General features: G+C 42.1%; 1 protein-coding gene across 1 annotated transcript in view; it reads left to right on the forward strand.

Moving 5' to 3' along the window:
• CHST8 (carbohydrate sulfotransferase 8) overlaps positions 1 to 21,986 on the forward strand; it is a 1,187,960-nt gene that overhangs the window by 859,867 nt on the left and 306,107 nt on the right. The window contains exon 3 of the mRNA XM_085637913.1: positions 13,948 to 13,983. Within this exon, the coding sequence (XP_085494039.1) occupies positions 13,948 to 13,983 (36 nt within the window). The remainder of the gene's footprint in view (positions 1 to 13,947; positions 13,984 to 21,986) is intronic.

The raw sequence follows: 21,986 nt of genomic DNA on the forward strand, positions 1-21,986 counted from the left end.
AGAAAAAAGTATTAATATTTTTAAAACATTTTATAATACAGTACACATATTTACATTTTTTTCCATAAAATATTTTTGCCTTATTTTTGCTGTTTTCAGAATATATTGCATTTCACTATAAATTGTGAAAGCAATTGCATTCATCATTTTACAGCGGGCAAAAAAAAATAACAATCACAAAGATTGTATTAAAAAAGCCCTGATTCTTTTTTTACTTAAACTTAACATTATAGAAATGCATAATATTCTAAAAAAATATCATCTAATACCAATACTTATTTCTTTAAAATACCGTCTGATATGTTTGTTTCAGAAGTATAATCACAATATTATATCTCAAATAACTCCAAAATACATCTGATTTCATTTCCTTTAGACCAAATAGTAATTTTAAAATTCTTTTTTGATTAAATTTCCAATGGTAATCCAATAAAATTCTAAAGTTTTATTTGTACAGATCTCACCGATTCTCTGTAACAATTCCTTTATTGTATTTAAATATATTACTACATTTCTTTTCACAATAGTCACAAAACGAAATTTCTATGCCAATTTGAATGCACACTAACTGCTCTTTTTTTTGGGCAAGTGAAAATCACTTTTACAAACTGTCACATTATGAAACCACTTTTGAGATTTTTTAAAAAGCCCATGTCCAGACTGCTACACTACAGCAAGGGCAACCAGCCTTAGTGATGCTGAATGTATTTGCATTACAGACTGAAACCTGAAAACCCCACTCGCTTGTAAATACTGTGCATGACTATACATGGCAAGCACATGGGTGTGTGCTAAGACTCTGCTTCTTCCCCCAAAAATTCGCTCCCCCTTTCCATCTAATGCAACTGTGAAATCACCAGAGCAAGACGCAATAAATCTCTGCCTATAATTCCTCTCTGCACACAGAGTCATGTTTTCACATTAGTCCCAAAACGAAATTTCTTTCCCAATTTGAAAGCACACTTACTGCTCTTTTTTTTTTCGGGGCAAGTGAAAATCACTTTTACAGACTGACACATTATGAAACCACCATGTGTAACTACAACAAAAACAATTTCCATTTCTATTATTCATTTCTTAAGTTACCACATACATCCCCTCTCAAACTGTAAACTCACCTTTAAAATTAGTTAGTTGTGAAAGAAATGTGACACTCAAACAGCAGATTATCAGAGCCAGGATCTCTGTTGTGTTCACCTCTCTCCTCTCAGCAGAACCAGATAATGGCAAACTTTCCCTCTATTTTTCCACACATATACTTGTAAGTTTCAAATCTCAGTGCTTCCCCCTTTTTTTCAAATGTAATCACACATTTCTATTGGTTGAAAACCAACCCTTTTCCAAAAGTACCCTTCCCCCAACTTGACTTCTGCCTAGTACCCTTCCCCCAACTTGACTTCTGCCTGCTACCATAGCAACAGCTCATGGAACACTGCTGTGTTGAGTTAGGTCAGAAGTTCGCCAAACAATGTTTCAATTCCACAGAGCAAGAGTGCTTGACTTTTCAAACCTAACAGCAAATCCATAGTACTGTTCTTTGGTTACACATTTTTTTTTACCAATATAAAACATGCTTCTATTAATTTACACATACAGCCTAGTTTTTATTCTAGAATGGTATGAAACAGCCAATCAGTTATTTTTGTTTTGAAAAAAATATATATGCCTCCATTTCCAAACTGTCTTTCTTTTCATATTGCCATTCTACTGAAAGACACCTCCTGAGTGCATCCAGTTCTCCTTTGAAGATGTTCACAGTGTGGATTGTAGGGCACAGCTATGTCTCCTGGAGTGAAAAGTTTGCAGAGAAAACAGGTATGGTGAGAGACCTTGCTTTGCCAAATGTAGACATTAAATGGATTGGTCAGAGAGGGTTAAAGTGGCACCAATTGATGCCATTGGTGAAATCCTTCATTCAAATCCAACACCCTGACCTCATAATAGTGCACTGTGGTGGCAATGACCTAGGCACTTTGACTGGGGTAGGTCTGGAAATGCTTATGAAGGACACCTTTGCACAACTGTTTACACTTTTCCCTAAAACTGCCTTTGTGTTTTCCAACATATGCCAAAGGCAAAAATGGAACTGGTCCAATCATTTCTGTCCACAGATTGACAAAGCAAGAAAGCACGTCAACAAATCTGTTTCTGCTTTCCTCCGTGACTATGGTATGGGTGCCATTTACCACAACAACTTGCGTTATGACATGCAAGACATTTATAGAGGAGATGGTGTGCACTTCAATGATGAAGGGAACAGAGTCTTCCTCTTGAACCTTAGACTCTGCATCGGTACTTACTTGTAGGTACCACTAAAAAAATGACTTCATAAACACAACAGCTCTTTTTAGAGCTCCCTAATTTCTAAACTCTTAAATCTGCTTTTCATTTATTTATTTTTATTTTTTTACCGTACGCTTACCGTAAGCTTACCGTACGCGTACCCCGTGATTTTTTTTAAAATCAATAAATGTTTTTTTTGTACTTTTCTGTCCTTCTTTGACCCCCTTACAAATGTTAGGGGGTCTGTAACTCTCCTCATTGCCCCCTTTCCTTGTATTCACTCTTTTTTTTCAGAGTGAAATACACAAAATGGCGGCCGCCGCTTCCTGGTTTCGACCGATTCGAATGTTTACTAAGATCTAAGAGCCAATCAGAATCGCGCTCCCGCACGCCACCGTACGCTTACCGTAAGCGTACGGTAAGCGTACCGTAAGCGGGCTCAGATATATATATTGATTTAAAGGCTATTTTCTCAGAATCTACTGAACAGATTTACACCAAACCTACAAAAGGCACTTCCTTGACCTAGGGACTACCTCTCTGCCAAATTTTGAGTAATTCTGTTCAGCCGTTCGGGCTGTAGCTCGTTCTAAAGGTCCTATGGAAAAATGCATGGGAAAAACGCGTTTTGGGACCCCCCTTTTATCTCAGCCCCCGCTTGACGGATCCCCCCGAGACTTTCAGGGTAGGAGCGGAGCGTAGCGCCCCACCTATTTTGAGAAATTCGCGAGGATTCGTCGACCGGCGCCAAAGTTATTCAAAATAGAATGTTGAGGTTTTCCTATGGAAACGTGGTCCTAACTATAACTACCTACTGGCGACCGCCAGTAGGTAATATATATATATATATATATAGATATATATATATAGATATACCCAAGGATAAATTGCATGGAGAAATCCTGTTTTCGAACCCCTCCTTTATCTTGGCGCCCAGGTGGGAGATCACCCTGAAACTTTCTAGGACGAAACTGATGTGGATGAAGTGTTTTTTTGGAACATTTTGTGAAGATTCGTCAAACGGGGCCAAAGTTGTAAACAAAAGAAAATGTGGTCCTTGCTATAACCACCCAGTGGGGACCACCACAGGCTGAGAGACGTATAGATGTAGACGTGTAGAGGTTTTGTATTTGCATATATGTGTATATATAGATCTAGCTATAATGTAAAATAGCTATTCAAGCAGCGCATATGGTTGCATTTTAGGGATACAAAGACAACTTTACAAATGTACTGCCTGTCGATTTACCGGAGGAGGCTTCTCTCTAAAACAGACAACAAGTGCAGATTCTCCTCCATACTTCCTTATGGATTTCACATTGTCACAGTGTCTACTTTAAAAACCATGGTCTGGACAGACACCATCATCTTTTTACGCTTACTTGTCTGACGAAGGCAGGCAATACACACTATCACTTCTACTCGAAAATGTTTTTTTTTTATCATACCTTTGTGTAAATCAGTAGATGGTACTTGCAGCTCCCAAATATCTCTGACCTATTAGTTACTCAGGACCATTTCCATAAGTATGTATATAGGGTCATTGCCAGGTACCATGGACAGCTCTCTGGCGGCTCCAAAACAAGTCCTATTAAATCAAAGTCGATTTGTAGAAGTCAACACACATTTATATTAGTTTCTGAATTCATTCTTTTTTGTCCGCACTGTTGTGCATTGCAACATATCTGTAAAGTAGGTGATTGCTGTGGAACGTACCATAGAGCAGAGGGGATGGTGATTAAGGAACGCGCCCATAGATCACAACTACTGGTACGCTGCACGCGTTTATATTACATATGCTGACCGTTCAAGACACAAGAGAATTACGTGGTGAGCCATAAATAGTGCTGAAGCCAGGACCCAAGAACTCCGCCGTTTAGCCACGAGGACACATCTCTTCCAGGAAGTGGGAGCGCTTTGTCTGAATTCTGCCAGTTTGTGTTTGACCAGGTCTATTTGGTAAAGGAGAAGGGGCAGAAATGCCTCTAGTCTAAAGTGAAATACCACCCAGGAAGTAGCCTATCTTTTGCAAGACCGTCCCACTCATGTATCACTTGAGACAGGTTAGTGTAGACTTCGGGGAGACTCTAGGGTTCCCCCATGCTGTGGAAGTGGGCTTTTCCCACTCCCAAACAGGATCATGGAGTTTCCTGGCTTAGGGCGACTCAGGGGCCATGTTGCACCAGCCGGTGTTATGGAATCTCTCCTCATAGGTATAGAAAGAGGAGGGGGACAAAATGCATTCCCTTAAAATCCAGGGGCTCTGTAGGACATTCTCAAGGGGTGGCGGGTGAGACCACTCTGTGAGGGTGGTTCAGGTGCTCTGCCAGTGTACAGTAAACTAATGTGTTTCTGTGCTGCGCCAGACCAGCCTAAACAATTCTAATATGGTGCAGCCAATGCAGAGCGGTAGAAAATCTTCCTCAGAAAAGCAAAACCTTGAGATCCCACTAGGTGTTGTCACACATTTACCTGAATTGGTTTAGCCCACCGAAGGGAGAAGTGTGGTGCAGCGGCCATGGTGCCTGATTCTGGACCACAGGGTTCACGGTTCGAACCCTAGCTCCGGGTTAATCTTCCCGACGGCCCCCAGCGCTGGGACACATCTCTGGAGGTAGCGGTGCACAAAGGCCGGCATTCCGGAGCACGGGTTCACGGTTCCATCCCGGGCTCCGGCGATAGCTCAGCACCCTGTGACTCTGGCCAATAGCTCACTGAATCTCCCCGATGGCCCCCAGCGCTTTGATACCCCTAGGGCTAATTAGTTCGCGCTTTACAAATACCGGATACCCCACCCTCACCCACCTGCTGTGCCACCCCCTGCCAGATCTCAGCTGCAGGCACTCCGTGTGAATATATTTCCTCTCTTTGCTGCTATGGTTAACCGCATTGTGTCAGCTTTGCTTCGACATATGTGCCGTCCAATACACACACACACACACACACACTAACGTGAGCCAGAGTTTGGCTACCTGTATACACAAAATAAAGTATTTACATAACTATAATTTGTGGCCAATTTCCATACGCCTAGTGAATACACACCAGCACAATTCCATCCAAGTGTGAACTGCAGGGGGTGGCCTTCACTATAGCATCCTGCTTGACCTCATAATTCCAGAACATTTTGGAGGGACGGTGCAAAGTATGACTGTGTACTACTTCGTTTTTGTTGGTCAAAAATTCCAAAAGTAATTATGCAGAAAATCTCCTGCGCATCTATTGCTGCTCAGAGCAAGCACGTCACCTGCTTCGTAATGGGCACATTTTAAACTCCTGTATTCTTTGCACGACTTTACGAGTCACTGGCGCGCTTTATAGTGCCGAGATAAAGACGGTTATTAGAGTCATTTGCCGCAAAATCACCCAAGGAAAAATGACTCCTAATTTTCATGAGCCAAAATGGATGAATATCTTACAAACAGAATCCTTTTTTTCCTGAGATAATACCTTAATTTAGAGTGGCTCTCTCCCCTTTGGTCGCAGCTCGTTTGAATGATTACTCGTCCGTGGGTACCGTGCGAAAAACATAATTATTCTGAGAAAATGTAATGCAACGGAGGCAGCACCTGCGGACCAGCAGACCGAATGCAACAAGCATAGCAACTAGCAAAAAGGATGGCTGGAGTCAAGTGCGGTTTCTTTTAATTGATGAGCGCTGTGTTTAGAGCAGAATAAAGCCCGTGGTTTGGATTGAACTAGCATAATGTTTTAATTATTGACAGCAGCATCTATATTTTTGTATAATCCGTGAAGAAGTAGTGCCTTATGTTATTGGGATTTGTATAGCGCACTGATTGCCTTTTAGTATGGCCCGAAGCACTGTCGGTTTTCTGTGTTCCGGTCACGTGCTGGACTGCGTGGCTTTACTTGGTTGGTGCAAGAGTGATCATATGATACGTAAACCATCATGACTGTACATTTGAAGTATCAATATTTCACATACTTGGAAATATTGTTTCGATATACTGACGGATCTATAATTTAGAAGGTCGCAAAATGAAGATACAATTTGGATTATGAGGGAACAGGAGAAAGCTGTGTGTGGTCCCATGTGGAACAGTAGAAACTGCGGGAGGTGATACCTATAAGAGAGTGCGGCTGAGGAAGCAGGGGCGGCTCCTCCACTAGGGCGGAAGAGTGTCGCCCAACTGCTTTCCCGCAGTGCAAGAAGCAGGAACATAAAATGGTAATACCTGTTTGGTTGCGGGCAGGTGGGTGGTCCGGGCTACTCTGCGGGCAGGGGAGGAGCGGTGTGCCCATTCCAGAGTGGGCAAAGACTGTTTGGTTGTCCCCCTGGGGCTGCTCAAACCAGTCATGCACACTCCACCCTGCTCCATATAGCCTGCATGGAGAAAACGGCCTCCCCATAAGCCCTTGGTTGGGCAGCATCCCGACTAATCACAGCGCTGCTTGCAGCATTGTGATTGGCTTAGAGGAGGGAGCCTGGCTGCCTGCTTCTGCTTTCTGTTCCTGCCGGAGGCAGGAGAGCAGGTGCAGAGAAGACACGGGACCTGGCCGGCGGAAATAATTTTTTAAACAGCTGGTTTAGAGGCTGTGTCTCTTTGCACAAAATATGAATATGTTTACTATTGTTAATGCCGCACAGGAATGTGTAAACCTGAGGTGTGATTTAGCTGGGCATGAGGTGGCATCTGACGCTCAATAAAGGCGCATGCACAACATCGAAGTGGAGGCCCAGACAGACAAGGAGGCCTTTTGGAGTGCAGGTGGAGATTTAAAGGTCATCAGCAAGGCAAAGGACCTTGGAATTCTTGAAATGAATTCCCTTGGATTGCTTGAACAATGCTGCGGTGAAAGAATGAATTCTGACGCGATTAGGGAGCAGTATTCCCCGCAGTGGCAGATAAGGTAACAGAGAAAAAGGGAGATATTGATTTACCCTGATGCTCACGGAACAAGGATTACAGTGCGTTTCACCAAGCTCCAGGGGCAGTAATTTAGCACCCTAGAGCTTTCTGCGTTCCAATCAGTTCAATCTCTATAAAACTGCGTGTGTATATAACGTTTCGGAAATAGTACTGTCCAGTATCCATTAGGTCTGAAGTTTCTTGAAAGTAATTCAAAGTGTCCTGTAAAATATTTGTTTCCATGGCGAAACCTGAAAAAAGAGAGCAGGGGTAAAGAAACAGGGAGAGATAGAAAGAACAGAGAAGGAGTGTTTTTCTGGCTTGGGTTTAGGTGTTTGGAAGTTGTTTGGGCCATCTTAGACCCAAGGTGACTGCGTCACAAACACGTCTGATGTTTGATTCTTTTGTTCCGGTGCCCTCCTTCCTTTTCAATAGCATTGATGCCCCGTGTGACTTTTCCTGTCAGCTCTAATTAGTGTAGCGGTGGCACCAGGGCCCAGGGGTGTGAGGAGTCCACTGCATAGAACCAAACAGGACCAGTAGCCCATTCTCCTTTCTTCCTTTGGGGTTCAACACGGTCATGCTCCCCTACTGAGTTATTGTCCTAGTTCTGGCCTGCTGTAGCCCCAGCTGTGATGTGGGTCTTCCTCTCCGCATACCTGAATACTTTGGGTCCCATGGAGAGTAGTTTTCAGTCTGTCTTTTCTGCCTGATCTTGAAGCACTACCATCAATGCCTATGGCCTCTCTATCTCTTGTTGATGTCTAAAAAATCACAAAAACAGGGGCCGAATGTTGTGACCTGACTGCGATGTTTTTGGAAGTATGACAATTTTGTTTTGGCTGCAAACCTGCCACTTCTGGAGGTGTACTGCAACCCACTCTTCACATTGTGAACTCTGGTAGGAGCTTAGTACTAATGAGGATGAAGGCAATTGCCCTTAACTACACACTTAGGGTGCCTGGCTGAAGCACACAAGCCTCTAGCCATCTTGCATGATTTTGGTATCGTTCCCTAAATAAGCATTGGGCGAATAAGAACTCTGCAGCTCTTTGGTGCCCGGTCCGTTATATAGCACAACCTTTAAAACATGAATTGGCAAAACCAACAGGTATGGCATTCAAGGGAATATGCTTCTTCCTTGATTGATGAGTTTGTGCATTCAAGAATGGTGTTGTGGATGGCTGAGTGTGTGAATGCAAGAATGAGCCTGTAGGTGGATAGATAGACGAGTGAGTGCAAGGGCGAATGTTAGCGTGCATACATGATTGGTAATTGAGTGCCTAAAGTTACCAATCAATAAAGAGAGCTTCAGTTATAAACCAGGCCTATTAACTTTACCAAAGCATGTTTGATATTTCTGTCGAGCTAGATATGTAATCACATTTTAGGACATGACGGCAGCTCTGTATGAGTGACATTACTGATTTTAGCTGTAGGAATACTTAAGTTGTGCACCACGTGCAGTTAACACCATAATATGATACAACGATGCCCACGCCCTGCAGTTCTGTGCCAGGCTTAATCTGTGGTGGCTTGTGTCCTGGCAGTCACTCACCATGAGGGATTCAAGTCTATCGGTTTAACTTTGGTGCCCACAATCACTCAGTCATTAAAGACGAGTAAAAGTCACAATTGCTCATTAGTGATTAAGGACGTCCCTGATCATTGGAGTGATTCATTTAAACATAATCACAGAGCCAGAGAGCAGATTAACCTTTTTAAAGCCCTGGGCGCGTGGAGATGTGCAGGGCTCCTGCACGATCACAAATCTAATCCAATATAAAGCATTTTGAAGGATGCTGCTGAGGCGCTGGGATTCTACGCGCCAGAAAATTGATTCATGATAAAAGACAAAACACCTTTGCAACCAGTGTTCCTTCATTTCTCAAGTCATCCTTTACTGTAGTGAGGTATTAGAACTTTATGGCGTATAAAGGGGATGATTTTATGCTGTCACCTCCTTGGCCTTTGCTGCCGCAGATAAGGAACCACAGCAGTGGCTTATACAAGACACACGCAAACAAAGCGTTGTCAGCTAATCTGAAAGATACCCCTAACAACCTCGCAGGAAAGGGAGAGTTGAGGGCTGATGGTTTCGACCTAAAGTGGCTCGAATGCACACAGAAGCTGCTTCGCACATCTCAATGGGATGAGCCTCTCGTGGGACATTTGAAACAACTTGCATTGATAGGATAAAGTGAAGGAAGTAACAACACTGCGGCTGGTGCCTAGTAGAAAGAAGCCATTGCTAAGCATCTGTGACCACAACAAATACATATATTTTGTATTAGGACCTATAGAATATAACCATGTAGCATCCATTTTGTTATGTTGATTTGTATAGTGCACTATTCACCGAGAGGGTATCCAGGCACTCGGGCAAGCGTGTAGGTGTGTGGACCCCAAGGTGTTTTACAAAAAAACACAACTTCAGCTTCTTGCAGAACTCGGGATGTCAGGAGGAGGCGCTATTGTGTTGAGGGAGGTTGTTCCATGTCTTGGGTGCATTGTAGGAGAAACAGCGACTTCCATTTTTCTTTTGTGGATGCGGGGAGTGTACACGAGTGAGAGTGAGGCAAACGTAGGTGTCTGGTGGGTTGGTGGAAAAGTACCCAGCTGTTCAGGTATTCTGGTCCTGTGTTGTGTAGGGCTTTGTAAGTGTGCATGAGAGATTAGAATCCACTGCACTTGTGAATGAGGAGCCAGTGAAGCTTCCTGAGGTATGGTGTGTTGTGGGTGTGCGATGTGGGAGGGTATGAGTCTTGCGGTGGTGCTCTGGACTCTGTGTAGGAGTTGCTTGAGGATTCTGACTGTGTTTATCAATTCAGTGTGTGCATTTTCTGAGTTAATTATTATGACATTTACACCCATTTTAATACTTAATTGTAGTCTAAAAGCAAAAACAAGGGGGGATAATGTTAGTTCTTTTATACTATAGGAAAGTGTAATCTCTTAGTTTGTCATTTTCTTATCCCTCGCAGATTTTGAGTCAGAATGCGCCTTTAATATGAAAAGCAGGTCACTGCTCTCTTGTACTAACTTATTACAAGCAAGTAGTGTTGTTACACTGCTCATCCTTCAGGGCAGCACGGAGCATCAGCAGTCTTCCAATAGAAACTGTAAGGGAGAGAGGATTGCATCCCCTCTGCAAACCTTGTGCTGGAGGCAGGCAGACACCACAAACTCCTTCTTCCAGTGCCGAGTCTTGTACACTAGTGACAGCACACCATTTACCTCTCAAATGCTAAAGGAAGAGAATCCATCTGTTTGCTGTCTCTGCTTCATTACAGTTACTGTCTTGTAGCATCAACACTTTTCCTTCTAGCGTCTGCATGAACCAACTGAAGTAACAGCACTCAAAGGTGAGGCTGTAAAGAGTAAGATCTCCTGTACTAGGCAGTAACGTCTTCGAAAATAAAACAATGTATGTTATTTTAAGTAGAATTTTTCCCCCCCACCATGAGTACTTTTTATACATTGGGCAAGGCACATTTGCATTGTTGCCAAAAGGCCCCAGTTCAGATGTGACCCCTGAGCCAGCTTCACATTATAAAATAACATATTGCTTTCTGGGACCTGTACATTGGATTTTAATGATGTGAGTTTGGACAAAAAAAATTCCAGCACGTAAAGAGTCATTTGCAACTGTGGCAAAGGACCACTCAGCAAGAAAGGGAGGGAGAAAAGACACAGCTATCAGGTGAGGTGTCGGGCCATATCTTTTAGTTATAAAATAGTCCCCAGACACTTGAAAATAATATTGCAGGTCGCCTTGGAGTTCCTGATTTTATCGGGGAATTTATCCTGCGACTTCATTATAGGCATCATGTAGGGGTGGTCAGAGGTCACAGCTGGCTTGCCCCTTGTGACTCCTGGCCTCAGTGGTGGCAACATCAGTGCCTAGAGCTCAAGGGGCTGCTCACCATTAAGGGTTCTACATTCCTTGTTTCTTGCCTTTTCTTATTATACTGATAATGGTTGATAATCTGGTATTCGCTATTAGTGTAATAAAAAATGCACCATCATGAGCTGGAACGGGAACTTCTTTGGAAACTTAGGTAAGCGAAAAGAAAGTGCTTTTAAACCTATGCTTTGTGGGCGAGTGTGTGTTTGTGTGCAAGAGAGTATGTATGAGTGAGTGTGTGTGTTTATATGTATGAACATGTCTGAGCGAAAGTGAGAGACAGGTAGTGTGTAAGAATGAGCATGACTGTCAGTAAGTGAGAGTAAGAATAACTGCAAGCGAGTTGATGAGAATAAATGATTCAGTGGGAGTGGGAGTGAGAATAAGGGACTGTGAGTAAGCATAACTGTGAGTGAGAAGTGAGTGAGACAGAGTGAGAAAATGAGTTATTCATAGTCACTGAGAATGAGCAAGAGAGCATTTTGACAAATGAGTAAGTCAGAATGATAGTATAAGTGAGTGGAAGAGAGTGAGTGAGAATGAATGAATGATTGTGGGAGAGAATGAGTGAGAGTGGGTGAATTTAAGAGAGTGTGACTGAGAATATTGTTGTTTGCAAATTTGCCATTGGCCCTGTCATACTGAAGTTAATGAGTGGCTTAAAGAGGGACCCAGGGAAAAATACTTGCGCTGGCATATTAGAGGCAATTTGTTAGAATAAGAGGTGCCTATGACAAATACTGGCACTGGCATACTACAGATAATACTTGGCACAGGTGTACTGGAGGGAATACTTGGTACTGGGAAGTGGAGGTAAAACTTGGTACTAGTATACTACAGGTAATTCTTAACATAGGGGATACCTATAGCAAAAAGATGGCACTGGCATACTGGATATGATTCTTGGCACGGGGAGCCTGTGGAAAAATGCGGGCACTGGCATATTGGAGGACATTCCTAGAAGTGGCTCAACAGTGGCAAAATGCGGGCACTGGCATATTGGAGGCCATTCTTGGTGTAAGGAAGGAGAACTCTGCCATATGGTAGAGGGACAACCGTGGCAAAATTCTCCCCCTCACATCCTATTGGTAATTTTTCATGTAAGTATCACACATGGTCTATCAACAGCATTAATGGCAAAATGCTGGCACGGGCATGTTTGTAATTTTTTACCTTAAGGGACACGTATGGCATAGAGGGGTATATATGTCAAAATGCTGGCCCTCGCCTGGTACATTGGTGGTAATTTGTGGCATGTGGGGCACTCATATCACATATTGAAAGAAATTAGGTAAACTGGTTTCTTTGGCTTGCCCAACCATGAAAGGACTTGAATACTTAACGAGTACCCTTTCAGAGCCTATGGCATTTTTGTAAATGTATGTGAAAATTGTGACTTAAAATTCTCTATATGACTCTATTTATTTCAAAATATTCTTGGGGGGAGAACCTCTAGAAGAGATCGAGGTCACTTGCTTAGCTCATTTGCTACACATCAGAGCAAGTATTACCCCACAATTTTAAAGATATCCTACTACCGCTTCAGTAACAGAAGGTAAACAGTGTCTTGAAGTGCTCTGGTTTCTTCCTGTAGCTTCCACTGGGGCCCAGACATTGCGCTGAAGCATTTGTTAAATAAACACATTCAGCCCTGCAATATGCACCCCTCCGACTAAATAAAAATAAGAACAACAATTTTTTTTTTAAACCAGCAGTTTCCATGTTTCATTATTGCGTAAACATGAAACTACATTTGTTTGAATAAAAACGTAACCTCTGTCCTTTACAAAAGTCATAGTGTTTTGCAAGTTATCATAAATCAAAATAAATTAAAAATAAGGAATAATTATAAGACAGTAGAATAGTCCATATTCACTATATAGTCTCTATCCATTAATGCAAGTGGCCATAAGTACTATTGCGTTTTTAAGCTTTTTTCCCCCTCCCTATAATGTATTAATACATTTATTATTATGACATACGATAAGGAACTAATAAATGAGTTTGTGGTGTCAATATTTTACGTTCCCAGTGATGATGTGTATTTTGTGGCACTAAATGTTCTTCAGAAAATTGCAGAATGTGCCTTAAAAAGCGATTTTCCTTAAAATTAATACATTAGCTTTAAATTTCAATCAATAGTTTTTGTGAAATAACGAGGTATGCTTCTTATCACCATAGAAAGATCATTTGCCACACATAGCCAAACATCTAGCTGCCTGAAAGCACACAAAGGTCTATAGACTTCAAACATTTTGGCCTACGTGGAAACCAGTAGCGGCTGCTACCAGACGAGGTTGGTGAGACGTGGGGAAAAATAAGAAAAAAAGAAACGGAAACACTTACCTTGGAACAGATCACTGCCTCCTCTCCCTGTCGTCTTCATCTTCCTTCTTCCTGTCTCCAGTCCCAACAGCAGAAAGCACCGGGCTCCCAGACTCCACTAAGCCAATCGTGATTGGTCTGAGTAACGAGGTTCAGAGCTCAGACAGGGACAGGGAGCATGTACATGTTCCCCACCAGACTGTGCATTACAGCCTGGTGGGGAACATGCAAAGTGTGCATGAACATTTTGGCTGGCCCATGAGGGCCGGCCAAACAGTTGTGCACACTTAGGGAGTGCAAACCACTCCTCCCCTGGTGGTCAGCCCCACCCACCCCACATTGAACAAGATCACTCACTGCAATAGGAAAAAGTAAATGATAATAACGATACGTCATTGTCATTTTAGTTTTCCTTTTCAGCAGTGGGGCAACGCTCCTCCACCTAGCTGAGGAGCCGCCACTGGGGATAACAGAGGAAATATACCAGGAAGCTGTTGCACTATATAGTAATGTAATTTATTAATATTCCATGACTTTTAAACATCTGTTTTCCATTTACAGATCACTGGAGACACCTGAAAACTGATCAAGCAGGAGGTAAGAAAATAATTTTAGTCTCTACTTAAACTGCATGTAAACATTTTATTTCACAAAGATCCACTACTTTTGTAAAAGTTCTGCTATTAAACCTTTGTATTCATGTACATGCTAACAAAAGACGCAAATAAGTACCATCAGACATGTTACATCAATAATAATTCTTTGTTAGAATTTATTAAATGACAATTTAACCGAATTAGCTCAGTCTTGTATCCAATTGTACCATGACAGCAGTTAATCAGTCTTCTTCTTAGATACCAGCATGCTGATGAAGACTCCTGGCACCCATATAGTTAAACTGTGTTGAGAATGATGTGTCTTCTCTTTGAGTGTTCACACTTCTCAGTGGCACATTAATTGCTGCTGTGATTGAGTTCATTCACCTTACTCCTGGCCATACTCTTTCTATTTAACGTTGACTTTTCAAAGCATCACAGTCTTTTCCAGGGAATTGGATCTTCGCGTTGTGTCCAAATTATGACTGACTCAATCTGGTCTTCAAGGCTGCTCGTGAAAACCCTGGCTTGATTTGATTGGTATTAAAACGTTTATCTTGAGCACCTTTTTCTGGACTTCTGTCAATTCAATAGGCAGTGATACAGTGCACTTCTTTTCATCTTCACCATCAAAACCATTCTCTTAAAAAGGAATCCAGATAGAAGTAGAAAAACAACTTTTCTGCCAGTGTTCATTAACTGCATTGCATTTTATTAGTAGTTTATATAATGAAGCATCAAACTCAAAACCTCTACCTCATACATTTATAAAGGCACAGGATTTTTCCTTTGCAAAAAAACACTTTTTGTTGGGTGCTTCCTTCAGTGAGCCTTTCATAATTTTAAAATAGGATTTTAGGACTTGTATATCATATTATGGCAGATAACAACCACCTCAATATAAGGAATGGTAAATATATCCTATAATAAACCTGGAACAATCTTTCTTTTAAACACAAAACAAAGTGTATTTAGATTTGTAGAAAATGTCCACACTCAAATAGAAACAAGTTATTAAACAAGGAGAAAAATCAGTACGAAGTTGTTAATCCTACCAAGGTAGGCATCTGGTTACTGTTCTAAATCACATTAAACCAATTATAACGTGCCCCCTCCCCTTTCTTAATATGGCCAGGCACCGGCAGATGGTGTGTCTCTGGTGCCAGAAACCAGCCTAGGGAGGGAGGCCGTGTGAACCCCTACCCATTTACGTGGGGCACGCCTCGCATGACTAAATGGTGTGTGTGGCGTAGGGTTGGCTGAATGCGGGGGGTGCGGCCAGGCCCTGTGGCCAACCCCCACTACGTTAAGAAAACCTTAGAAATTCACAGAAAAAACAAAGGTTGCAGGGATGTTATTGTTAAGTTCACAATTTACACACAAAACCATATAAATTCAGCAGTTATAGTTAGTTATTTCAAGTTGTGCCCTAAGTTAACTATAACTGACGCCCTCACCATGCATTACTACTTACCCCACATATTATATCAGTCATGACATCTTCTATGACATCATTGATAATATCACTGCAACATTTGCAATAACATTATTAATGAGAGAACTGTGCATGGCGGCTGCACAAGTTATAGTTCTTAGGGCAAGAATTTTTGTTACTTTAAATAACTCTAATTGATCGATTTCTGTGATGTTGTGTGTAAATTGTGCACCTAGCTAGAACATCCCTGTAACCTTTGTTTTGTTTGTGAATTTCTAAGGTTTTTAAAATGTTTTATGTGTGTGTGTATACGCTAGGTAGTTCTAGTTAGGTCAGCTGTTCCATAGGAGAAGCGATTTTTGTGTTGCTGATAACTTTAGCACCGTATGACAAATCTCCATGAAACTTTTCAAAAAGGTGCTACTTTTTTAATAGTTTGTGCGTGGAAACTTTCGGGGTGGTCCTGCAAGCAAGAGACAAGAAAAAAGAGGTTTGCAAAATCCTCATGCATTTTCCATTGAATTCTTTAATACGAGCTACTGCAAAAATGGAATTACACCAAATTTGCCAGGAAGCTAGATCTTGGTCTGCAGATTGAGCTTTTTGGGATTTAGTGTAAATCCATTCAGTAGTTTCTGAGGAAAAAAAAGGGTAAAAAATAATTTTATATCTGGACGGTTGGGTATGAGAAAAATGTTGCTGGTAGCAATTACAGTACTTGGGGACTTAGTCCCCTGTTCTGAAATATTAAAATAAAAATAGTATAAGGGGGCAGGGTAGGGACACTCTGACTCATTAGGCCCCATGAGGAGAACCAGAGAGACCCCCCCCGTGCCCAAATATAAATCTGCAAAAAATGCAGCAATTTGGAAAACTAAAACTTAATGGTAGCCCGGCTGCATTCACTAAGTTTATGCCCCAGGGAGACCACCCTAAGGCTCTATTCATAAAGGGAAGGGGGCTGAATGTCCCCCTCCCCAAACCTCCAGAGGCCGCAGGGAGCCCACCCTGGGACAGAAATGTGTTTATAAGGGGAGGGGCCCTGCCACCCCCTGTCCCTATTAAAAAAACATAAGTAATGGGCTTAATTAGGATTGGAGAGCTCCTTTTTACAAAACATAAGGCCTCATTGGCCATGCGTGGTGCGGGTTTGGTTTCACATATGGTACTAAAATATTACTTTATGTTAAAAAAAAATCTAAAAATTCTCTGAAAAAAACAAAGTTTATAGCATGTTATAGTTATGTGTGATAAAAAGATCTGTTTTGTTTAAAAAAGAATAAAACATGGAAATTCAAGGAAAAAACAAAGATTAAAGTAACGTGATAGTTGAGTGAATGTCAGTGACTACATTAATGTTTTGAACTAAAAGACATAGAAATTCACCAGTTCGTTAGCAGAGCTAACTATAACTTGCACCCGTGCCATGCACTGCTTATGATCTCAACTATTACATCACTTGTGACATGTTCTATGCTGACATTTATGGCATCACTGATGACCTCTAAAATTACCCATAGACAAAAAATGGTTCTGTCGGGTTCTCATAGGTTACTTATCAGCACACTGAGTATCGCATACGTAATACCCCAAGAAATATTAGGGCATGAATATCACACACGCCTAAACACAGACGTACAGTTCAAAATAATTACAATAACGCAGTGTGTATGTATCTACTGTACATTTTTATCAGAATTAAATAATTCATGTATGTTCACTTCTGCGGTAGATTAAGGCTGTTTACAATGGGTGAAATAAAAAAAGTGATCATGTGACATATGTGCTTAGTGATAACCAATTGTGCAGTATATACACTTATGTACAAGGGAAAAGGAAAAAGATTAGGTGGCCAGACGCAGAACCAATGACCCTGGTAGGTACTGGTGCTCCTTTTGGTCTGCAGAGCCTTGGTTAATCTGAGCCCTATTTTGTCGTCGACGTTTCAACCCACGTTGTGCTCCCTTCGGTAGTCACTTAGGGTCTTCATCAGGTTTTCTGGCAAACAAATGTGACAGGCACTCATGGAGTGAGTACAATTCTGCTTAGTTTATCGACACCCTACATAACAAAGGTGCACTTCGGCAATCTGCCTTGTTCACTGTGTTTGTTCATTACTATGCGCTCCTACCCTTAAGAAAAGAAGTCAGGGTTTACAACCATAGAAAGAAATAACCATGAACATCAATATAAAGGAATACACATGTTATGCATATACAAATAAACAGCTATATACGCCAGACATCTTGAAACAGTATATAAGTTGATTATCCTAATAGAACACGTTATATTTTTCCATTGCTTACATATAGCCTGTTCCACATTCAGGCTGTGTTGTTCCAAGTCCCACAGAGGTCGGTATTTAGAGAGACTGGGTATCCAAAAATAACAACATATTTCTTTCCAGGACTTCAGCAATCCTTCTAGGACCTTAATTTTTGAATTTCAGAAAAGTTGGATATTGAAAAATGTAAAAATCCCAGTATCTGTAATGGAGTTGTCATATTCTTCATAGCCCTATAAGCAACCTCTCCTTCTCAATGGCTAAACATGGTCTCATACTCTTTAACTGTACTCCCCCCTAATAAAGGCCACCACCCCATCCACCTTTGACTATGGATTATGAATCATGTTCCAGGCCATGCTTTTGATGTCCAAATAAACCTTGAAATTTCAGCCTGCCATCATCTTAATAAAAATAGATGGTGCAGCATAAATAGATAGGGTTTAAAATAGGAAATTTAGGTAGGATTACTATTTTCAACACATGTATTCACCCTACATTTCTTGGATGTAATCTATTCCAGATTTTAAATGAAATTTTAACTGGGCAAAGGACCAATTTATAATTGGCTTCCTTGGTTTCCTCCAATTTTTGATGGAAGCCATGATATGCGTTATATCTTATAGAAGACTCTTTATAATGGCCACAACTTTATAGCGGACGTCAGCTAACTTTGATATTTCTGCATTGCGTTTTTAAGTTACTTTAAGTACTTAACTAGGTTCATAGAAATGGTTGTATAAAATCTAGCCTTTCATCAAGATAGCACTTGTATATGTACTTTGTCCATCGTTAATAATAAATGACGTCTGGGGTAATAATCTGTGAAATAAATTGATCCATACATTTTGTTTGGCAGTAATACAGACCAGAAAAATTATTCGGTGTGAAGATTTTTGATTTTGTCAGATATTTAAACTGAGTTTCCCTATTAGACGTGTTGATCTGGAGTAAATAAAATAAAGGAGTTTGAAAAAGCATCTAACCAGTTATGCTACAGTTTCATAACTTCATCTCTCCGATAATTTTCTTGCAGCATTAGGGAATCTACATTCAAAATGTACACATAGTTTTCCAGACAATTCATATTCTGCTCAATGTGCAGGCCACTAACAGATAAAGTTGTGCCATTTCATCATGTAATTTGTATTTCTTGAAAATCTTTCGCCTTGCAGTATTCCATCCTTGCAATAGCACTCTATCATATAACCTATTCACACCCACATAAAAACAGTTGAAGTTCTATCTCTTTGCAATGTTCTCAAATTTTACATCTGTCCTCATTGTGAGTACAGTACCCCAACAGAGATCACTAATTCCACTGAATTGTGCTTGTGCAGTCTTCATAGATCCCTTATGCAAAAAACATAATGTTATGTTAATTTGTAGAGTGCTGCCAATTGCCCGTGAGGGTATCCAGGCACTGAGTAGGGCAGGTCTGAGGTGGTAGGAGTAGATCATCCATATTTTGCCTGGAGAGCCATGTCTTGAGGTTCCTTTGGAAGTCCATGATGGAAGGGAGGTTCTGAGGTGTTTTGGGAGGTCGTTCCAGGTCTTGGCTGCGAGGTGTGAGAAGGAGTGTCCTCTATGTCTGGTCTTCATGCAGAGGACGTGTGCTCTTGCCTAGGGTCCCAGATCTTCCGGTGGATTGGTAGGAATTGAGGCAGTGGATGAGGTAAGCTGGACCAGTGTTGTGGAGAGCTTTGTAGGCATGGGTGAGTAGTTGAACGTACATCCTTCCTGGACTGCGAGCCAGTGGAGATTGTTGAGGTGTAGCGAGATGTGGTTATTACGTGAGATGTGCAGGATGAGTATGGCGGCGGCGTTCTGGGTAGTTCAGGGTTGGCGTAGTGCATGGGCTGAGATTCTGCCATAGAGGGTGTTTCTGTAATCAAGTATACTTGTTATAAGAGCCTGGGTGACCATTAGTCTAATGTTTAGTGGGATCTACTTGAAAATCTTGCGTAGCATTCACAACATGTGGAAGCATGAAGAGGAGACTGCGTTGATCTGTCTACTCATGGAGAGGTTGGTGTTAAGGATGATCTTGAGGTTCTTGGCATGGTCTGCAGGGGTAGGTGCGCGCCAAGTTTGGAGGGCCACCAAGAGGCATTTCAGGGTTGTGGTTGTTGCAGAAGATTAGGACTTCGGTTTTGTCTGTGTTGAGTTGGAGGCAGTTGTTTCTCTATCAAAGCAGCGACGTTGCTCATGCCGCTGGCAAAGTTTGCTTTGGCGGAGATGTTTAATGTGAGTAAGGGAGAGGATGAGCTGAGTGTTTCCGGCGTAGGATGCTATACTGATGTGGTAGGCTCTGACGACATCCGCGAGGGGCATCATGTAGACATTGAAGAGTTTTTCGCTGAGCTACAAGCCTTGAGAGACTCCACAGACGAGTTTCTTGGGTTCTGAGGTGTAGGGGAGAAGTCTAACTCATTGAGTTCTGTCTGTGAGGAAGGAGGATATCTATTTAAGGACCGGTCTTCAGATACTGCAGTGAAGTCGAGGTAGATGAATGCAGCTGTTTCTTCTCCTCCGAGGATGCTTCTGATGTCATTGGTGGTCGCAATGAAGGATGTCTCTGTGAGAACGGTTGGTGTGAAAGCCTGATTGAGAGCTGCCGCGAAGGTGATGGATTTCTAGGTGGACTGTGTATTGTGTATCAATGACTTTCTCAATGGCTTTAGCTTGAAAAGGCAGGAATGAGATGAGTCTGTAGCTGCTGAGGGTGTTGAGGTTTGCTAATGGTTTCTTCAAAGGGCACTGATGTCTGCATTTTTCCTGCAAGACAGGAGGTGGTGGTGTTATGGAGGTGTTGATGATAGCAGTAAGCGCTGGGGGGATGATGGTTCTTCCAAGGTTGTATATGAAGTGGGGCATGGGACATGGGTCTGAGGTGGCTCCTGAGTGGATGGTATTCATCAGGGCAGTGGTTTCTTCATTCGAGAGGGCCTTTCAGTTGATTAACTGCTGTTTGGCGATGAAGGAGGTTTCTGGCTGGTCGGAGAAGTTCATATTTGTATCAGCGGCGGCCCGTGCAGGTAAGAGCGGTGGGGTGGTGAGGCCGGGTGGAGGGAGATTTCCTCAGATGACAATGAGGGGAAATTAATTATTTATTTAATTTTCCCTCGTGGTTGTCTGTCAAATCCCCCCCCCCAATCAGACCCCACTGCTCTTACCTGCACGGGCCGCCGCTGATCGTTATGCTATTGGTAGAGTGTGGTAGATCTTGGCAATCTTCTGTTCGAATAAGATCGAGAGGTCGTTGCATAGAGCTTGAGAAAATGGATGATAATGATGTTGTTGGCAGCTGCAGAATTGGAGAACTATTTGACTATGGTGAAGAGCTCTTTGCCATTGTTGTAGTTGGTGTCTACTCTGAGAGTTAGGGTCTTTTTCTTAGCGTCTCATAGTTGTTGGTGGTAGAGGTTGAGGGCTTCTTTGTGTGTGGATCTTGTAGAAGTGTTTTTGGCCATTTTCTCTCCAGTTGTTTGCAGTGGCACTTGGACTCCCCAAGGTCGTTTGTGTACCAGCTGGGTCGTTTGTTGTTTTTGTAGGTTTTGTTTCTGGTGGGAGTGTGGTTGGTGTAGTCGGTTAGCCATTCATTGAGGAGCTAGGTGTCGACATCGAGGTTCCTGCTGTGGTTTGGTGGGTGTTCCTGTATGGTCTTGGACCGCTTTTCTTAGGATATTTTGATCCAGTGTCTTGGTGGTGCTTTGGGTTTTTCTGGTGGGGTGGCTTGGTGAGCGTGTATCTTGAAATGTATGATGAATTGGGCAGACCAGGTGAGTGGGGTCATGTGGGCGCTGGTTGTACAATCCTACCAGCCCGGGCACTCTCCAATTACCAAGCCACAAACACAGCGTAGTTGCATACATCTTTATTCTGCTGCATGTAAGTCAGAACTCAACATTCTAAGCCTATCTTCAACTCATCTCTCCAACACTTACGTTGAAGGCCTACGGTGTACAGTGGGAGCCAAAAGAGTTCCAGGGTTTCTCAACCTCATACTTTGGCTTACTCTTAATGCTCATGACTGATGTACTTAGGGAGCCTCCCCACCTCCATGTCTGTTGCTTGACGATCAGCACATTCTTCAGCTCGAGCAGCCTTCATGACTTGTTCTAAGTTCAGAGTTTCCTTCAGCATTTGTCGTAGACAGAAATCAGACAGACATCCATTGATTCCTCTGAGTCGGGTAGCCTCGTCATCATTAAACACACTGAATCTACAGTACTTCACCACAACGTCCAGTCTCTCAACAAACTCATCGATGGTTTCACCTGGT

The sequence above is a fragment of the Triturus cristatus genome, chromosome 12 (assembly GCF_964204655.1).
Source record: "Triturus cristatus chromosome 12, aTriCri1.1, whole genome shotgun sequence".
Lineage (NCBI taxonomy): Eukaryota > Metazoa > Chordata > Amphibia > Caudata > Salamandridae > Triturus > Triturus cristatus.